The sequence below is a fragment of the Ostrinia furnacalis genome, unplaced genomic scaffold (assembly GCF_004193835.3).
Source record: "Ostrinia furnacalis isolate ACB-3 unplaced genomic scaffold, ASM419383v2 OfSCF0074, whole genome shotgun sequence".
NCBI classification, from domain to species: domain Eukaryota; kingdom Metazoa; phylum Arthropoda; class Insecta; order Lepidoptera; family Crambidae; genus Ostrinia; species Ostrinia furnacalis.
This window is the reverse complement of record NW_021130313.1, coordinates 12641-32803: the sequence shown is the minus strand read 5'-3', so window position 1 is coordinate 32803 and position 20163 is coordinate 12641. Positions and strand designations below refer to the sequence as shown.

General features: G+C 38.8%; 1 protein-coding gene across 5 annotated transcripts; it reads right to left on the bottom strand.

The window, feature by feature from the left end:
* Window positions 1-610: 610 nt before the first annotated feature.
* Window positions 611-19330, bottom strand: LOC114350083 (collagen alpha-2(IV) chain-like). 5 transcript variants are annotated; one of them, XM_028300732.1, is made up of 27 exons: window positions 19239-19330; window positions 18108-18135; window positions 16455-16484; window positions 16288-16317; window positions 15931-16065; window positions 15346-15381; window positions 14918-14998; window positions 14678-14692; window positions 13998-14339; window positions 13811-13909; window positions 13546-13584; window positions 13226-13327; window positions 12981-13007; window positions 12757-12864; window positions 12287-12400; window positions 11791-11842; window positions 10960-10967; window positions 9854-9976; window positions 8194-8242; window positions 7096-7256; window positions 6622-7044; window positions 6320-6439; window positions 6014-6157; window positions 5887-5940; window positions 4029-4538; window positions 2908-3027; window positions 611-928 (listed from the first exon to the last, which is right to left on the bottom strand). In XM_028300732.1, exons 1-27 carry the CDS (start codon window positions 19275-19277, stop codon window positions 774-776), a joined length of 3144 nt encoding a protein of 1047 aa, XP_028156533.1. In that variant the 5' UTR covers window positions 19278-19330; the 3' UTR covers window positions 611-773. The 5 variants fall into 5 exon arrangements, with proteins under 5 accessions (XP_028156533.1, XP_028156541.1, XP_028156548.1 ...); XM_028300740.1 differs by lacking the exons at window positions 6622-7044; window positions 7096-7256; window positions 8194-8242; window positions 9854-9976; window positions 10960-10967 and having other exon boundaries at window positions 5887-5955; window positions 6020-6157; window positions 11792-11842; window positions 19239-19329; XM_028300747.1 differs by lacking the exons at window positions 5887-5940; window positions 6014-6157; window positions 6622-7044; ... (2 more) ...; window positions 9854-9976; window positions 10960-10967 and having other exon boundaries at window positions 6404-6439; window positions 11792-11842; window positions 19239-19329.
* Window positions 19331-20163: the final 833 nt, after the last annotated feature.

Genomic DNA, 20163 nt, shown 5'->3' with positions numbered 1-20163 from the left:
GCCGATAACACAACATCCATTGTAAAAAAGATGTTGCGAACTTTTTGGCTACTCTCGGTGTCCCGAACTAATTATTCAAATTCAAATTCATTTGTTTCACAGAAATACTGAAACATTACATTACTCTTACATTATTCTTTAATTATTAACCTTTCTTATTATTACTACGTGCCAATGTTTTGTCTGTTTGTATGATGTCCATTGTACCTAAAAGTGTCTTTTGTTCTGACTGCACTCGGCGTCAATTAATAAATCGCACCTCCCGCGACAAGCACTTTCAAACGACTATGCATCCCCATGCACTTATGCAAATGCTTGAGCCAAGTTTTATGGTTATCAAACTGTTGTATTGGGATTAATAGCTATCCATCTGTTACAGAGGACACGTGAGATCATTATTTGGTTTTATAACCACAATAATTGGTCTAATTGGTCCAAGAGGTGAGCCCACACATTGTCTTTTTCCAAGTAACAGATATTGGCGCGGAAGGTGCGATTTCTTTGACTTCGAGTGTACAAGCACATTATTTTGTGTGTTTAAAGTATGAATGTACTAGAATTCAAGAATAATCCTAACTACTACGGTTAAAAGATAAAAATAAAACTGCAATTTATTTCAAACACAAATTAATTTATTGAAATTTTTTTGTCCAATTATACAATTGGGTTTTGTAATGCTTAATATGGATACATACAGAAAAACATTTTCGAGTTACTTTTCATATTGCCATCAGTGAGTAGTGTGAAGTCTGCCGCGGAGGTACGTTAAACTCTTAACGGCTCCAGTAACCGATTTGTTTGAGAATGTTCGAGGGTATTTCCTCAATTTCTTCCCAACAGACGCAAATCCGGCCCTTTCCTTTGCCTGGTTTTGGTTTTCCTCCTGGATGGTGGCCTCCTGGTTTGGTACCTGGTCCTCCTGGAGTTCCTGTTGTGAATAAAGTTGAAATCTCATAAAAAAGAAGTAACAAATCTTAATGAATTTGATCACCATTGTCTCTTAAATTGTTTGTATTGTCAGATTTAAAGTACTGTGACATCTATATCTATACCTACTTAAAACTAGCGGCCGCCCGCGACTTCGTACGCATGAATCCCGTTTTACCTACTTCATCTATTTTACGCGGTTTAGATTATTTTATACAAATGTTTTTACCCGCTAACTCCCGTTCCCGCGGGAATTTTGCACTATCCTGTTGTAACTAAGCTTTAAGCTTTCAAGCGTCTAACTTAAGCGGTTTAGATTCAGAACAACCGCTAATTCACGGTGTATTAAAATGTTATCTTTTCAGGCTCGTTTGATAAACATGTACCTTAAATAATATTTAGAACTAGCGGCCGCCCGCGACTTCGTACGCGTGGATCTCGTTTTACCCCCCCTTCATCTATCTTACGCGGTTCAGATTTTTTCATGCAATTTTTTTCCCGCTAACTCCCGTTCCCTTGGGAATTTTGCAATATCCTGTTGAAACTAAGCTTTAAGTTTACTAAGGTACCTGCATGCCAAATTTCAAGCGTCTATCTTACGCGGTTTAGATTTTTTCATACAAATGTTTTTTCCCGCGAACTCCCGTTCCCGTGGGAATTTTGCAATATCCTGTTGAAACTAAGCTTTAAGTTTACTAAGGTACCTGCATGCCAAATTTCAAGCGTCTATCTTACGCGGTTTAGATTTTTTCATACAAATGTTTTTTCCCGCGAATCCCGTTCTCGTGAGAATTTTGCAATATCCTGTTGTAACTAAGCTTTAAGTTTACTAAGATACCTTCATGTCAAATTTCAAGAGTCTATCTTACGCAGTTTAGATTTTTTCATACAAATGTTATTTCCCGCTAACTCCCGTTCCCGTGGGAATTTTGCAATATCCTGTTGCAACTAAGCTTTAAGTTTACTAAGGTATCTGCATGCCAAATTTCAAGCATCTAACTTAAGCGGTTTAGATTTTTCATACAAAAGGAATTTCCCGCTAATTCCCGTTCCCGTGGGAATTCCTAAGTATCCTATAACCTGCCCAGGAGTATGAAGAATAATTGTACTAAGTTTCGTTAAAATCCGTTGAGTAGTTTTTGTTTCTATAAGGAACATACAGACAGACAGACAGACAGACAGACAGACAGACAGACAGACAAAATTTTTACTGATTGCATTTTTGGCATCAGTATCAATCACTAATCACCCCCTGATAGTTATTTTGAAAATATATTTCATGTACAGAATTGATCTCTCTACAGATTTATTATAAGTATAGTTAGATTTAGTATCAAATAAGATTTTACGAAATCAATCAAGACAAAGTTATTATTTAGTTTTGTAAGTCCCATCTCGAAATTAATCTTAAATAACTTAAAAAAGTCGAATTAAATAAGGTGGGAAATGGAAACCGAAGCCACGCACGACCTTTTGCTTGCGATTGCTAGTGATTGCACTGTCACGTTAACCTAGAACCTAGACATTTGTAATTGTTGTAATATTGTAGTGTCTGAGTAGGATTCTGATTTTACTCTTTGGTTATCGAAGTCATGACATTATGTATCATTTCCAAGTGCAATAAGAGTATTTCATTTCTATTATTAATCATACCTGGTGTCCCTGGTGTGCTTGGTGTTCCTGGAGTGCCTGGAGTAGCTGGTGTGCCTGGTGTTCCAGGAGTAGCTGGTGTGCCTGGTGTTCCAGGAGTGCCTGGAGTAGCTGGTGTTCCTGGAGTGCCTGGAGTAGCTGGTGTTCCTGGAGTGCCTGGAGTAGCTGGTGTTCCTGGAGTGCCTGGAGTAGATGGTGTTCCTGGAGTGGCTGGCGTGCCTGGTGTTCCTGGAGAAGCTGGTGTACCTGGTGTTCCTGGAGTGGCTGGTGTGCCTGGACTGCCTGGTGAACCTGGAGAAGCTGGTGAGCCTGGAGAAGCTGGTGAGCTACCTGGCTGTTGTCCTGGCTGTTGCCCTGGCTGTTTTCCTGGCTGTTGTCCTGGCTGTTGTCCTGGCTGCTGTCCTGGCTTTTTGCACGGTGGTTTGGTACCTGGTCCTCCTGGTTGAGTTCCTGTTGTGAATAAAGTTGAAGTCTCATAAAGTACAAGTAACAAATCTTAAAGAATTTGATCATTGTTTTCTTATATTGTTTTGGACGATCTTAAAATACTGTGACATAGGTTAATTTTCACCGCGAAGTATTAGTGGTTTTTTTCCGCAGAAAAATCATGCTATCTTAGAAGTACAAGATGTTACGACAGCTTTTTTATGCAAACGTTGATTTCGTGCAGCGTGCAGTGTCCAAATACGTCACATTTTTCAGGCTTTCGACTTGATGATATGTATTTAGATTGGTAAAAAAAATGATATTTAAATTTCATTTAAATTACTCGCATGCTTTACATAGTACCACTAAAGGTAGGTATATCGTTTTGCCGCAGGAAAACAAAGAACTACTAAAATAACACGGTGTTTTAAAATGTTATCTTTTGTCACCGAAGTACAAACGCCTCATTTGTTAAAATTAAAGTAACTTTCAGAATTAAAATTTTGAATCTTTGTATGAATGAGATTTTACGAAAATCATCAAGTCTTAGTTATTGATAAAAAATGCATCGAAAATATCATCTGGATCTTAATCTTAAATAACTTGAAAAAGTCGAATTACATTAGGTGGAAACTGGTATTCGAAACGCAAGACCTTTCGCTTGCCGGGTGACTGCTCGTCACCATTGAGCTACTTAAAATGCGGTCAACTAGCAGCGATACAAAAGGTCGATTCGACTGTCGAACTGACAATATGTTCTGTCTCTTCCCATCTTGTGTATTTGTTGTAATGTCTCGTTTTCCCGCCAAAATATGTCTAAGTCAAACCGCTGCTATTCCAAATGACCATGACATTGGGTTTTTTACAGTTGGTATCGCTTCTCATTGGCCGTATTAAGACATAATTTTGTTGTTATAGTGTCGTACTTACGGTTCTGTTTTTACTCTTTGGATGTCGAAGTCATGAGTCATGACACAATGCTTTATTTCTAAGTTTAATATGTAATTTATTTCTATTAATTTTACCTGGTGTTCCTGGAGTAGCTGGTGTGCCTGGTGTTCCAGGAGTAGCTGGTGTGCCTGGTGTTCCAGGAGTGGCTGGTGTGCCTGGTGTTCCTGGAGTGCCTGGAGTAGCTGGTGTGCCTGGTGTTCCTGGAGTGCCTGGAGTGGCTGGTGTTCCTGGAGTGCCTGGAGTGGCTGGTGTTCCTGGAGTACCTGGAGTGGCTGGTGTGCCTGGTGTTCCTGGAGAAGCTGGTGTACCTGGTGTTCCTGGAGTGGCTGGTGTGCCTGGACTGCCTGGTGAACCTGGAGAAGCTGGTGAGCCTGGAGAAGCTGGTGAGCTACCTGGCTGTTGTCCTGGAGAGCTTCCTGGCTGTTGTCCGGGCGAGCTTCCTGGCTGTTGTCCTGGCGAGCTTCCTGGCTGTTGTCCTGGCGAGCTTCCTGGCTGTTGTCCTGGCTGTTGCCCTGGCTGTTGTCCTGGCTGCTGTCCTGGCTTTTTGCACGGTGGTTTGGTACCTGGTCCTCCTGGTTGAGTTCCTGTTGTGAATAAAGTTGAAGTCTCATAAAGTAGTAGTAACAAATCTTAAAGAATTTGATCATTGTTTTCTTATATTGTTTTGGACGGTCTTAAAATACTGTGACATAGGTTAATTTTCACCGCGAATTATTAGTGGTTTTTTTCCGCAGAAAAATCATGCTATCTTAGAAGTACAAGATGTTACGACAGCTTTTTTATGCAAACGTTGATTTCGTGCAGCGTGCAGTGTCCAAATACGTCACATTTTTCAGGCTTTCGACTTGATGCTAAGTATTTAGATTGGTAAAAAAAATGATATTTAAATTTCATTTAAATTACTCGCATGCTTTACGTAGTACAATTTTATGCGATTACTTGCATGCTTTTCATAGTACAATATTAGACAATTTTATGCAGCTTAGTATTTTATTTATTTTAAAAATGGTCCGTGACCCTCACTCGGCATGGGGCACACTGAAAACCAGCGCCGTGGCCTTCGTCACCGTGGGCCACGGCATATGCTGAGTGGGGTCCCGTTGCAGTGGGCATCTTGTTGGTGGATGGGTGGCACTGCTCAGTTTACTCTTGTTTTTATTTTTTCTTCTTCCATTGTTATGTGCCACTGTCATGTCTATGTAATTGCCTGTATTTGTGTGATGTCCATTGTAATAAATGTGTCTTTCTTTCTTTCTTTCTTTCTAGTACCACTAAAGGTAGGTATATCGTTTTGCCGCAGGAAAACAAAGAACTACTAAAATAACACGGTGTTTTAAAATGTTATCTTTTGTCACCGAAGTACAAACGCCTCATTTGTTAAAATTAAAGTAACTTTCAGAATTAAAATTTTGAATCTTTGTATGAATGAGATTTTAGGAAAATCATCAAGTCTTAGTTATTGATAAAAAATGCATCGAAAATATCATCTGGATCTTAATCTTAAATAACTTGAAAAAGTCGAATTACATTAGGTGGAAACTGGTATTCGAAACGCAAGACCTTTCGCTTGCCGGGTGACTGCTCGCTCACCATTGAGCTACTTAAAATGCGGTCAACTAGCAGCGATACAAAAGGTCGATTCGACTGTCGAACTGACAATATGTTCTGTCTCTTCCCATCTTGTGTATTTGTTGTAATGTCTCGTTTTCCCGCCAAAATATGTCTAAGTCAAACCGCTGCTATTCCAAATGACCATGACATTGGGTTTTTTACAGTTGGTATCGCTTCTCATTGGCCGTATTAAGACATAATTTTGTTGTTATAGTGTCGTACTTACGGTTCTGTTTTTACTCTTTGGATGTCGAAGTCATGAGTCATGACACAATGCTTTATTTCTAAGTTTAATATGTAATTTATTTCTATTAATTTTACCTGGTGTTCCTGGAGTAGCTGGTGTGCCTGGTGTTCCAGGAGTAGCTGGTGTGCCTGGTGTTCCAGGAGNCATGACACAATGCTTTATTTCTAAGTTTAATATGTAATTTATTTCTATTAATTTTACCTGGTGTTCCTGGAGTAGCTGGTGTGCCTGGTGTTCCAGGAGTAGCTGGTGTGCCTGGTGTTCCTGGAGTGGCTGGTGTGCCTGGTGTTCCTGGAGTGCCTGGAGTAGCTGGTGTGCCTGGTGTTCCAGGAGTAGCTGGTGTGCCTGGTGTTCCAGGAGTGCCTGGAGTAGCTGGTGTTCCTGGAGTGCCTGGAGTAGCTGGTGTTCCTGGAGTGCCTGGAGTAGCTGGTGTTCCTGGAGTGCCTGGAGTAGCTGGTGTTCCTGGAGTGGCTGGCGTGCCTGGTGTTCCTGGAGAAGCTGGTGTACCTGGTGTTCCTGGAGTGGCTGGTGTGCCTGGACTGCCTGGTGAACCTGGAGAAGCTGGTGAGCCTGGAGAAGCTGGTGAGCTACCTGGCTGTTGTCCTGGAGAGCTTCCTGGCTGTTGTCCTNGTTCTGCCGCAGGAAAACAACCACTAAAATTACACGGTGTATTAAATCGTTATCTTTTCTCACAGAAGAGCAAAAGCCTCATGTGATAAACTTGAAGTAATATTCAGAATTTCATTTTTGAATCTTATAATAAGGTATCAAATGAGATTTTACGTAACTAATCAAGTCATAGTTATTACCTGGCGAGCCTCCTGGCTGTTGTCCTGGCGAGCCTCCTGGCTGTTGTCCTGGCGAGCCTCCTGGCTGTTGTCCTGGCGAGCCTCCTGGCTGTTGTCCTGGCGAGCCTCCTGGCTGTTGTCCTGGCGAGCCTCCTGGCTGTTGTCCTGGCGAGCCTCCTGGCTGTTGTCCTGGCGAGCCTCCTGGCTGTTGTCCTGGCGAGCCTCCTGGCTGTTGTCCTGGCGAGCCTCCTGGCTGTTGTCCTGGCGAGCTTCCTGGCGAGCCTCCTGGTGAGCCTCCTGGCGAGCCTCCTGGCTGTTGTCCTGGTGAGCCTCCTGGCGAGCCTCCTGGCTGTTGTCCTGGCGAGCCTCCTGGCTGTTGTCCTGGCGAGCCTCCTGGCTGTTGTCCTGGTGAGCTTCCTGGCGAGCCTCCTGGCTGTTGTCCTGGTGAGCTTCCTGGCGAGCCTCCTGGCTGTTGTCCTGGCGAGCTTTGTCCTGGCGAGCCTCCTGGCTGTTGTCCTGGCGAGCCTCCTGGCTGTTGTCCTGGCGAGCCTCCTGGCTGTTGTCCTGGCGAGCCTCCTGGCTGTTGTCCTGGTGAGCTTCCTGGCTGCTGTCCTGGCTTTTTGCACGGTGGTTTGGTACCTGGTCCTCCTGGTTGAATAAAGTTAAAATCTCATAAAGTAGAAGTAGTGGTTTTTTCCCGCAGTAAAATGATTCTATCTTAGTAGTACAATAATTTAAGGAAGTTTTTTTTATTCAAACGTTATTTCGTGCGGCGTGCAGGCCAAATAAGTCACGTTTTTCAGGCTTTCGAGTTAATGATTTGTTTTTTGATCAGTTGAGAACAATGCTTTTTTTTAATTTTCTTAAAATTACTCGCATGTTTTGCATAGTACCTACTACTTAAGGCTACCATATTATCGTTCTGCCGCAGGAAAACAACCACTAAAATTACACGGTGTATTAAAATGTTATCTTTTCTCACAGAAGAGCAAAAGCCTCATTTGATAAACTTGAAGTTATATTCAGAATTTCATTTTTGAATCTTATAATAAGGTATCAAATGAAATTTTATGAAGTTAATCAAGTCATAGGTATTAAAAAAAAATAGCTTGAAAATCCCATCTGGAACTAAATCTTAAATAGCTTGAAGAAGTCGAATTACATAAGGTGGAAAATGGGAATCGAAGCGCAAGACCTTTCGCTTGCCGGGTGACTGCTCTCTCACCATCTGAGCTACCTATAGGTACATAATTTTGTTGTTATAGTGTCGTAGTTAGGGTTCTGTTTTTACTCTTTGGATGTCGAAGTCATGACACAATACATCGTTCTAAGTTAAATATGACATTATATGGTTTACCGGAGCAAGCAATACAATTATAATTTCACTCATTTTTTCTATTAATATTACCTGGTGTTCCTGGTGTGCCTGGTGTTCCTGGAGTGGCTGGTGTGCCTGGTGTTCCTGGAGTGCCTGGAGTGGCTGGTGTGCCTGGTGTTCCTGGAGTGCCTGGAGTAGCTGGTGTGCCTGGTGTTCCTGGAGTGCCTGGAGTGGCTGGTGTGCCTGGTGTTCCTGGAGTGGCTGGTGTGCCTGGTGTTCCTGGTGTTCCTGGAGTGGCTGGTGTGCCTGGTGTTCCTGGAGTGCCTGGAGTGGCTGGTGTGCCTGGTGTTCCTGGAGATCCTGGAGTTGCAGGCTGGTTACCTGGTTGCTCACCTCCTGGTGTTTGGCCTCCTGGCTGCTCTCCTGGGTTTACACCTGGTCCTCCTGGTGTAGTTCCTGTTATGAATGAAGTTAAAAGTTCATAAAGTAGATGCATGTGACCATTATTTTATTTTATATTTATTTTTTCTACTATTGTATTGAACAGATTTAAAGTATTGTCACCTTGGTTAAATATAATGTTTTCTTTTCTCACACTCGATAAACTGAAGGCTTCTAATTTTCAGAAGGTCATTTTGTGATTGTGATCACTTAAAAATTAGAGATTGATGGTGAAAACGGGCATTAGACATTTGTTTGTATAGTGTCGTAGTTATGGTTCTGTATTAACTCTTTGGATTTCGAAGTCATGACAAAATGCTTCGTTTCCATGTTCAATATGATATAATAATTATGGTTTACCGGTGCAAGCTATACAATTAAAATTTTACTCAGTTTTTTCTATTAATCTTANTATTATCTTTGTAAAACTAAAAATCGCACGTCTCTATCCCTATCACAACATTTGCTATGATCGTTTGAACAAAGGCCTGTCACCACATTATTCTCCGCTACAGGTAGAGACAATTTTAATTTTAACTAAAATGCTTATTTTACTTCGAAATCTTTTGTTTTTATTTGAAATCTAACTTGTCTTTATCAAAATTACATATCTAGAGCCATTTTCAGTTTCGTTGTTAACGAAGCGTTGAATGGCGCGCCCGGAGAGGCTTAGTTCAAACGATCATTGCAAACGTTGTGATAGGGATAGAGACATGCGATTTTTGGTTATACGAAGGTAATACGATAGAGAATAATACAAAGTAATAAAAACCACCTGTTATAGGGGCATTTTTTGGAGACATTTATCAAATAACCAAAAAAACACGAATTTAAAAGCAGATTTTTTTCAAAAAGTATCACTTTTTACAATTTGTTGGCCTTTTTTGTGTACTTTATGTATTTTTTTAGTATCGCCTGTTATTTAGCATTGTTACTGTTTTTATTTTATCAGGATATACCGCTTATTTTAAAAGTTATTACGTTTTCTTTACAATAAGTAATTTGAAGAAAAAAAATTCTATAAAACATTTAAAAAAAAAAAATTTTTTTACCTCTTTTTTGTCGATAAAAATAGGTCTAGTTTCATCTATTTTCATATGTACACTTTAACGTGACTCACACTGTATATTATTATCTTAGTAGTACAATACAATAATTTAAGGAAGTTTTTTATTCAAACGTTGATTTCGTGCGGCGTGCCGTGTCCAAATACGTCACGTTTTTCAGGCTTTCGAGTTGATGATTTGTTTTTTGATCAGTTAAGAACAATGTTTTTTTTTTTAATTTTCTTAAAATTACTCGCATGATTTGCATAGTACCTACTACTAAAGATTACCATATCGTTCTGCCGAAGGAAAACAACCACTAAAATTACACGGTGTATTAAATCGTTATCTTTTCTCACAGAAGAGCAAAAGCCTCATGTGATAAACTTGAAGTAATATTCAGAATTTCATTTTTGAATCTTATAATAAGGTATCAAATGAGANGTGCCTGGAATTCCTGGAGTGGCTGGTGTGCCTGGAGTTCCTGGAGTGGCTGGCGTTCCTGGTACGGCTGGAGAGCCTGGCTGCTGTCCTGGCTTTTTGCACGGTGGTTTGGTTCCTGGTCCTCCTGGTTAAATAAAGTTGAAATCTCATAAAATAGATGTAACAAATCTTAATAAATTTGATCACTTAACATCAGGTGCGATTGTGGTCAAATACCTGCCTTGTTATGCATAAAAAAAAACTGTTTTCTTATATTATTGTCTTGGACGGATTTTTTACTGTGACATACTTAGGTAATACCTATTCACCGTGAAATATTAGTAGTTTTTTAACCGACTTCAACAAAAGGAGGAGATTCTCAATTCGGTTGGTATGTTTCTTTTTCCCGCAGTAAAATAATTCTATATTATCATCTCAGTAGTACAATAATTTAAGGAAGTTTTTTTTATTCAAACGTTGATTTCGTGCGGCGTGCCGTGTCCAAATACGTCACGTTTTTCAGGCTTTCGAGTTGATGATTTGTTTTTTGATTAGTTAAGAACAATGTTTTTTTAAATTTTCTTAACATTACTCGCATGTTTTGCATAGTACCTAGATACTGCTAAAGGTTACCATATCGTTCTGCCGCAGGAAAACAACCACTAAAATAACACGGTGTATTAAATTGTTGTCTTTTCTCATAGAAGAGCAAAAGCCTCATTTGATAAACTTGAAGTTATAGTTACTCAGAATTTCATTTTTTAATCTTATAATAAGGTATCAAATGAGATTTTATGAAATTAATCAAGTCATAGGTATTAAAAAAATAGCTTTGAAAGTCCCATCTAGAACTAAATCTTAAATAGCTTGAAAAAGTCGAATTACGTAAGGTGGAAATGGGAATCGAAGCGCACGACCTTTCGCTTGCCGGGTGACTGCTCTCTCACCATCTGAGCTACTTAAACATAATTTTGTAGCTATAGTGTCGTCGTTATGGTTCTGTGGATTTCGAAGTCATGACAAAATGCTTCGTTTCCAAGTTCAATATGATTAATATTATGGTTTACCGGTGCAAGCTATACAATTAAAATTTTACTCAGTTTTTTCTATTAATCTTACCTGGTGAGGATGGCGAGCCTGGAGTGGATGGCGAGCCTGGAGAGGATGGCGAGCCTGGAGCCTGGAGTGGCTGGTGTGCCTGGAGTTCCTGGAGTGGCTGGTGTGCCTGGAGTTCCTGGAGTGGCTGGTGTTCCTGGAGTGCCTGGAGTTGCTGGCGTTCCTGGTATCAAATGAGATTGTATGAAATTAATCAAGTCATAGTTTTTATTTAAAAAAATTGCTTTGATAATTCCATTTGGAGCTAAATCTTAAAAAACTTGAAAAAGTCGAATTACATAAAATATAAAGCTGATAAAAGGGAATCGAAGCACACGTTCTTTTGTTTGCCGGGTCACTGATCTCTCACCATCTAAGCTACTTAGATATAATTTTGTTGAGTGTAGCAGTTAGGGTTCTGTTTTTACTCTTTGGATTTTAAAGTCATGACAAAATGCTTCTTACCGGTGCAAGCTATACAATTAAAATATTTAAAAAAAAAATCTATTTATCTTACCTGGTGTTCCTGGAGTGGCTGGTGATCCTGGAGAGCCTGGAGAGGCTGGTGAGCCTGGAGAGGCTGGTGAGCCTGGAGAGCCTGGAGAGGCTGGTGATCCTGGAGAGCCTGGAGAGGCTGGTGATCCTGGAGAGCCTGGAGAGGCTGGTGAGCCTGGAGAGGCTGGTGATCCTGGAGAGCCTGGAGAGGCTGGTGAGCCTGGAGAGCCTGGAGAGGCTGGTGATCCTGGTGTTCCTGGAGTGGCTGGTGTGCCTGGAGTTCCTGGAGTGGCTGGTGTCCCTGGAGTTCCTGGAGTGGCTGGTGATCCTGGAGAGCCTGGAGAGGCTGGCGTTCCTGGTATGGCTGGAGAGCCTGGCTGTTGTCCTGGCTTTTTGCATGGTGGTTTTACTCCTGGTTTAGTTCCTGTTGTGAATAAAGTTGAAATCTCATAGTATATTTCATGAATTTGATTACTGTTTTCTTATTTTTAATTGGATAGATTTAAATAACTGAAATATAATTTAATATTAAATGTTTTCTTAGAGCAAAAGACTTATTTCATTAAAATTTTTAGCTTTGAAAATCCCTCTGACAAACAAGAAAAATGAGGATGGTTGTTTTAATCATCATCATCATCTTCATCTCAGCCATAAGACGTCCACTGCTGAACATAGGCCTCTCCCAATGCTTTCCTTGTCGCCCGGTTGGTAGCGGCCTGCGTCCAGCGCCTTCCTGCTACCTTTATGATGTCGTCGGTCCACCTTGTGGGTGGAAGTCCCATGCTACGTTTTCCGGTACGCGGCCTCCACTCCAGAACCTTGCTGCCCCATCGGCAGTCAGTTCTATTACTTATAGCTATCTACTTACCAATAACTTTTTTAGAAGATTTCTTAGAGCTTGAAGACTGTGTAGACGAAGACTGTTGCTGTGAAGAGGAGCTTTCCTCAGATGAACTCTCCTCGACGACTGGTGAGTCTGTTCCTGAGAATTAGTAATAATATTTAGTATAAAAAAGCGTTCAGTTAGTTCTCGAGTTTCCGGGATTCGCACTCTGAGTAAAGCTCAGAGTGCGAATCCCGAAAACTCGATAATATCTATCTCTATACAGCCATATAGTATTTTAGTACTCATAGCAGACTTATCAACTCTAAAAGGGATCAACTCCGTATCGCCTTTCACGCGCTGTCAATCGCGAGGCGAGGCGTTTACGTTACGGTGCGGATCAGTGTGTGTTGCTATATGGAGTTTCATACAAAGAAAAATACTGACCGCCTCGAGTTGATATGTTACGATCCCTTTCCGGCTTGATTAGTGTGCTACATGCTTTATAATGTTACCTGCAGCGATAATTCTAGATGATCGGGAAGCACTGTTCTTTCCGTACTGGCTTGACTGCTGGTTGGACGATGACTCGTTTGAATCAGACTCTTCTGTCTCGATGATCACTGTAATGATAGTTTTTGTCAGTTTACCGGTTTTCAAAAAAAACTAACATGACTTAAAAATGCAGTACAATAAACTTTGAATGAATACTTGTCTTATTGAGGTAAAAGTATATTACCTGGGTTTCCGTATGCATCAACCCCAGCTGAAAGAACGAAATTAAGACCATAAATTGAATTGTCAATGAAAATATCATCAATATACACATCTGATTTTAATAAACTAGATTTAAATCGTAACAACTACATTAAAATCTATCCCGGCTCATTTGACAACCCAAAATGTTAGGCGTTGTAAAAATGTTTGCAAGGATTTTCTCAAATACATGTCAGGGTTGACTTCTTTTGGTAAATAGGTACATACATGTAGTCTGTGAGTTGGTCGCCTGTAGAGAGTTCCTCTGAGAAGACTGGGCAGCCTGTTGGTACTCGGAGGACACGTTTGATTCGTCTTCAATGATAGTCACTGCAACAAGTTAATAATTGTTGTGATCGGATTTACTTATACTTCGGTTTGTCATCAAGTATCATCGCAGGAAGATTTTATGAATGCTACTGATAACGCCATTCTTGTAGCAGAGTTTTGAGCTGACACTGTGTAGGTTTTTTGTTGACAAGAAGAAGAAGATAAAATAATGATTGAAAAACTAGCTGGTTTAATAAAAATAAAGATTAGATATTTACCTGGAGTTGCGCTTGGGTTTCCAGAACTACCGGTCTTAGCTGAAGAAAAAATAACAATTTAATACACAAATGCAAATAGTCAATTAGGTGAAGCGATATCATTAGTTTTAACGAATATCCAAACTGGAATAAAAAATTCCAAGATGTTGGAGTGAAATAGTTTTTATGAACCAAACAATATTTTTTTCTATCTTCCATTATTTTTAATTAATAAAAATATAGGTAGTAACCAAACCTGAAACAGTAGAGCAAAATCAAAACTTACACTTTTTCGATTTATGCGATGCTTTCGACCTCTGTGACTGTGATTGAGCATTGTGATATTCTGACTCAGTCTTCAATGAAGACTCGGAAGAAATCGGTTCTGTAAATCCAACAATGAATGTCAAGACAAGGCACAATACTAAAAACGTTTTATTATTAGGTAAATATAAAAAAAACGTGTTATTTACCTGGTTGTGGCACTGGTGGAGGTGGTGCCACTGGAGCCACTGGAGCCACGGGAGCCACTGGAGCCACTGGAGCCACTGGACTCACTGGTGCCACTGGACCCACTGGATTAACTGGACCCACTGGATTCACTGGACTCACTGGACCCACTGGACTCACTGGACCCACTGGACCCACAGGACCCACTGGACTCACTGGTCCCACTGGGAACTGCCATGGCCAAGACTGCCACTGCTGCCATTGAGGAATCTGTGGCTGTAAGTGCCATGGGACTGGTGGCTGTGGCCATTGCTGCCATGGTAGTGGCTGCTGAGGTGGTGATGGAAGCCATGGTGCTATAGGACCTGTGAAAGATAATGGACTGATGTTACCTAGACGTCTTGATAGGCGTCTTTAATTTACCTTATTATAAAGAACATGGTCTACGTTGCACAAAACTTCTGTACACAATATTCAATATCGTCAAAATTTTGGGGTAATTTGATCATGAAAACTTTAAAAACCCGATTGTAGGTATTAGAAATTCGTTTCGGGCAATGTAGTCGCACGCGTGTGAATAAATATATTACTGATTCTTTCATAGTCTCAAACTAGGCATTTCTCTGTGCAAGTATCGGTGGCACACCGCTTTATTCAGGTGTTCAACATTTATTTTAATTTTAGCGTCCAAGTGACTTCTTACCTGGTGCTCCTGAGCCTGAAAAAAAAACAGATGACGATATTTAATTAAAGACCGATTCCAGGGAATGGACCACAAAAACTAAGTTTCTCAGATGTCTTCTTCCATGCTTCTGTTAGTCCGTGGTGCTCACAAGACTTGAATGATTTTCTTGATCTAAGTATCATGACTTAAACAACTTATAAATTTAATTATATCAAACTACTTGATTCCGTGGCTGTGTCCTATTTCTATAGTACTTACCCAGCGGAACTAACTGCATAGTAACAATAGGGCTATCTCTTTCTTTTGGTAAAGTTACCACTTCATAATTTACATTGTCATCTGAAAATATATTTCATGATCAGTATTTTGTAATAAACGTACCTTTCTTTCTTTTTTTCTATTTTTCTGCTATTATTATTCGTATCTATTTTGGAAGTTATGCGTTAATTTTACTGTTAAATCTCTGAATTTTTGACACTATAAAAAGAATCGGCCCCAGTATGAACCCTTGCGTTACTCCATTTCATTTTGTAAAAAGTAATGTTATTTATCTTAGAAGTGATTATATTTATTTCTCTTAAATGTCTTATCTTTGTAAATTATTTAAAAACTTAAGTGTTTTCACTGAAGTTTCTATATTTTCTCCTTAATTACTTTATCGAAGGCTTTATAAAAAACTTTCTAACCTGGCACTTCGAGTTCAATGACCCGGTGTGGTTTCCCTGTAACCGAAATAGTTAATACAGTCTAAATTCATGTTTTTGTATTACTGTAAATTAATTCATTGTTATAAAAATCTTATAAAAGCAATTGATATTGTAAATACTCATTTCTTCGTTTCTTCATTCTCATAATCATTCTCTTGGGTGTTGTTTCTTCTAAAATCACGATCACGATAGAGAGAGCCCTTTTGTACTAATAATAGAGATCATATTTGCTCCTTAATTTCTCCATAATAAGATAGAACTAATCATAAAAGCACTTACATAATTAAATGATATTTCGATGTTCGAGTAGGTAATAATGAAGATACCTATTACAACTTCAAACAAATGAAAACTAAAAATGCACTATTTACTGAACTTAAAAAAAAATGATACTAAACAAATTAATGTCCAAAGTAATGAAAAATAAGTGATTGTTAAAAAATTGAACATAATTATTTGAAATAATGATTGACAAGACTAGATAATGGAAATGGATTATACATAGATAGTATATTAACGCAATATTGAATATTGTAGGCGTGTAAATTCTTAAAATAAACTAACCTATATTGTTATAGTATTGGGCACGAGATCCGTAATGGGAATTTTCTGAAAACTTCTTGTCTCTCTTCTTGATGATTTCTTTTTCAGTTTCCACGCCTTCTTGCGTCTTTTTCGAGATTTCGACAATTTCGTCGGCTAAAGTAGTTAACATTGGTTAGAATTGTTTCAATTGTAAACTTTATAAAATATTCTTAGCGAAAATATTTAGCCAATAACAATATTCAAGCTAAGCATCTATTTTATTGCAATTATTTTAACAAGATTTAACTGTTTGTGTTTCTCTTCTATAAATATCTAATTAAACAAAGGAACTCATTTTCACATTAAATTCAATTCATTACTATCTAGCGCACTTACTTTCGACGTCCGACTCCATTTCATCAAATTCTACAACAAAATATTAATTTTTAATATCTTATTACATTAATAAAAAAACTAATAACATAAAATATAGCAACGTTACTTTAAATGAATTATTAAATCATCAAAAAGCTTAAAATACAAGAAAATGTTCAGAAACTCACCACTACTGGACTCAAGTTCATATTCTTGGTCTGGAAAATACATACTTTAATAAATAAAATAAAAAAGTTATTCTGGAAATTAAAGTGACCACCTTTCCAGGAATATCAAACGAAATATTCGCGGTTTATCTTACTAACTAGGCTACGAAAGCTCACTAAAGTGAACGCCTGAATTACATAGCTTGAAATGCCAAAATTTGAGACTAATATCGTTTTATGGTAAACTTTATTATATCACACGCGAATTGAACTTTTTTAATACTTTTTGAGGCATTGTTTTTAAAATCTTCTTCTCTTTACTAGATTTTTTGAAGTCAATAAATTCAAATTCAATTAAGGACATAGAGTTAAGGTATTTGTTTGCAAAAAGCCTATTGGCGTGGACTATAATTTTCAATTACCTACCTACATTGATGGTATTAGATAGACAAAATCTTTCTGGAATATTGCTTATTGCATTCAAATTAAAAATTGATTAAATTCTAATGTTCCCGAAAAGTGTTTTTTTCTCAAACATCTCAACAAAGAAAGATGCCAATCATTAAAGTTGGTAAGCAATATTTAAATCTGTAACGGCTAAATACTGCTAAACAATATTGTCTATGCATAAGCAATATACAAGTAAAAAGTTTAGCTTTTTAAATTTACTAAACGGACACTAATTTTGTCCAAATGGACCCGTTCTGTCTTTCTATCTCTCTTTCTTACTCATGCCAACATGGGCACAGGCATGGGTGAGTGAGGGAGATAAACATAATCCCATCAAAAACAATACTTGTCAAAAAAACCAAGTCTCGCAACTCAGTTGTTCTACGGTAAAAAGTTGTGAGATCCATGTAATACCAAGTCCAGGCCAGGAAATCTTTAACGTTTTACATAAATTATTGACTTGGCCATCGCACTAAATAATTTAATTTACACGTGTTTTTATGCGATGGCCAAGTCAATATATTTATGTAAAACGTTAAAGATTTCCTGGCCTGGACTTGGTATTACATGGATCTCACAACTTTTTACCGTAGAACAACTGAGTTGCGAGACTTGGTTTTTTTGACAAGTATTGTTTTTGATGGGATCTCATTTCTTTTTGTATTTTGTAGACAGCAGTTATGTATCTAGAAAACTGGACCGAAATTGAAAAATTTTACTCGACTTGGCGGTTGCACTACCGTGCCCCCAAATATTTTAGTTTTTCCTTGATTCATACACCAAACACTACTTATATTCCAAATTTGAAGCTTCTAGGTCTGCTAGAAGTGCCTTAGAGTTTTGATGATCGGTGAGTCAGTGAGTGAGTCAGTGAGTCAGTGAGTCAGTCAGTGAGTGACAAAATTAAGTAACTTTGACCCGTTATAATTCTTAAACTACTGGTTCAAATTGAATGAAATTTTAAATATACCGTGTCTTTACAATGCCTGCATAGCTAATGAAAATTCAGCCTTCTAGTTTTATCCACAACGAAGTTACAGGCAGTCGAAAATGGCCTGAATTGCTTCGAGAAAAGGATGGTACGGCCGTGCCGCTTTTTTGCTCGACTTGGTGGGGGCACTGCCGTGCCCCCAGATGAAGGTCCTTTCCAGAAAGTTCATTATTCAGAAAGAGTTAATATCTATAAACTAGACTAAAATATCTAAATTTGGGTTTTTTACTCACTTTGCGGAGCAGCACTCGCGCTCAGTACCTGAAAAATGAAAACATAAGATTAAGTTAAAAAAAAGTTCATAAGGATAAGAAAGGAATTAACCTCTAAATACCGCGAAATCTTGACAGCAAAAGTAATTCAAATTGTTTATTAGTAAGCTCTTTTAAATTCGACCCCATAAACGTAGCAGGAAGGCGTTGGATGCAGACCAACCGGCCATTGTGGAAATTATTCTCCCCTAATAATATGTTCAGCAGTGGACGTCCTATGGCTGAAATGATGATAATGATGAAGCTCTTTTCATGGTACTTTTAAACAATCATTTTAACATAGTTTGCCAGCTGTTTAAGACAGCATATAAGATGGTGCTGAGAAGTGGCGGACGAATTCCAGTAGCACAAAATTTCGTGTTCAGACAATAGCATCGTGTACTAAACGGGACTATTCCCACCTCTCGTTCCCACCGCTGCAACTCCTGTGTAGCCAGGATCTACAGCTTGATAACCCAATCAACGAAGGTCAAGTCCCGGGGGAAAGTTAAACTGTCATTGGACCCGCAACGAAATTAATCAGAAGAACATAGGAGGAGTTCGAAGTGAAGGTTCAACTTCCTTCCATTGCAAAGCAGATAACAGGTGAGAAACAAAGTTTTAATTAAGGGTTTTAATAATCGTGGTACTAGATCCATGCAGATGTGTTGATAAAGTTTCACTATGATAACTTCGTGGCAAAGGTGTACAAATAAGGTATGAAGCATTCATAAATAACCCTTTTTCTGGCACAGTCGGGTAAAAATATAGGTAGAAGCTTTTCTACACACTTCTAAGTAATTTGAACAAGGAAATACGTCTAGGGGCAATAAAAAATAGGGGTTCAGATGTTAAACGGTCTAGCTCAAAGGATGATTGTGGAAATAATGATGGCACGAGGGATGACAGGGCTATTTCCCCTCGTTTCCACCGCTGCCACGCCTGTACAGCCTGGTAGATCCTGACTGTACAGGAGTTTGACCAGCAAAACCCAACCAGTGATGGCCGAGATAATTCTAACTTGTGGTACTCTAAGATGAATCTTAGGAGCCCAATCAGATGTTAAGACAGTCAGAAGAACAAGATGAGTTAAAAAGATAAAAGTTTACTTACGCTGAGAGCGCACAACCAAATCACCGCTGTCCCACGCATTTTGGCCTATGGATATAAGTCCTATATAGACCGATGAAGTCAAAATGACTATACTTTTCCGACTCAAAAACTCAGTTTTTATACTCAAAAGTGGACCAATACAAATAATTACCACTCACGTTCATAGTAAACTAATAAATAATTGTAACAATTGATTAAACAGCGCCATTGTTCGGGATCAGTAATAAATAATGAGCGAATAAATAATCAATTGACATGTTTGATTATGGACAATTTATTGTTGTGAAAATATTGTATTATTTCGCGTGAATTTTTACTAATATTGGTCTTACTGATGACGTCACTGTCCAAAACGTAATAACAATTTGATTATTAACACTAAACTACTACCCAAAGTACACAATGATTTCGATTTTCTATATTTACGACATTATTTAGGTAAGTAGGTATACCTAATGGAACATTATGTATTTACTTCGTTGCGGGTCCAATGACAGTTTAATTTTCCCCCGGGACAAACTTGGCCTTCACTGGTTGGGTTATTGGCGGTCAAGCTGTAGATCCTGGCTACACAGGAGTTGCACAGCGGTGGGAACGAGAGGTGGAAATAGTTCCGTACCTCTTACTACTACGCAGTCCTGTTTTACTAAACTAATATTAGGTTGGTACTATATTTAGATATGTTTAGAAAATCTTACTATTTTATTTATTTTACCAATGGTCTGTTATCTGAAGGGTCACTTAAAAATTAGGGATTGATGGTGAAAACGGGGCATAAGTAAGCCTTCAATTTTTTCATGCTGAACAAGGCAGATATTTGACCGCAATTGCTCCTGAAAATGAGATGCCGTCTAGGATGGTACAGGTACGTAAGTGCCTTTTCACTCTCGCCTTGAAAAGGCCAGATAGTGTTCTGGAATGACAG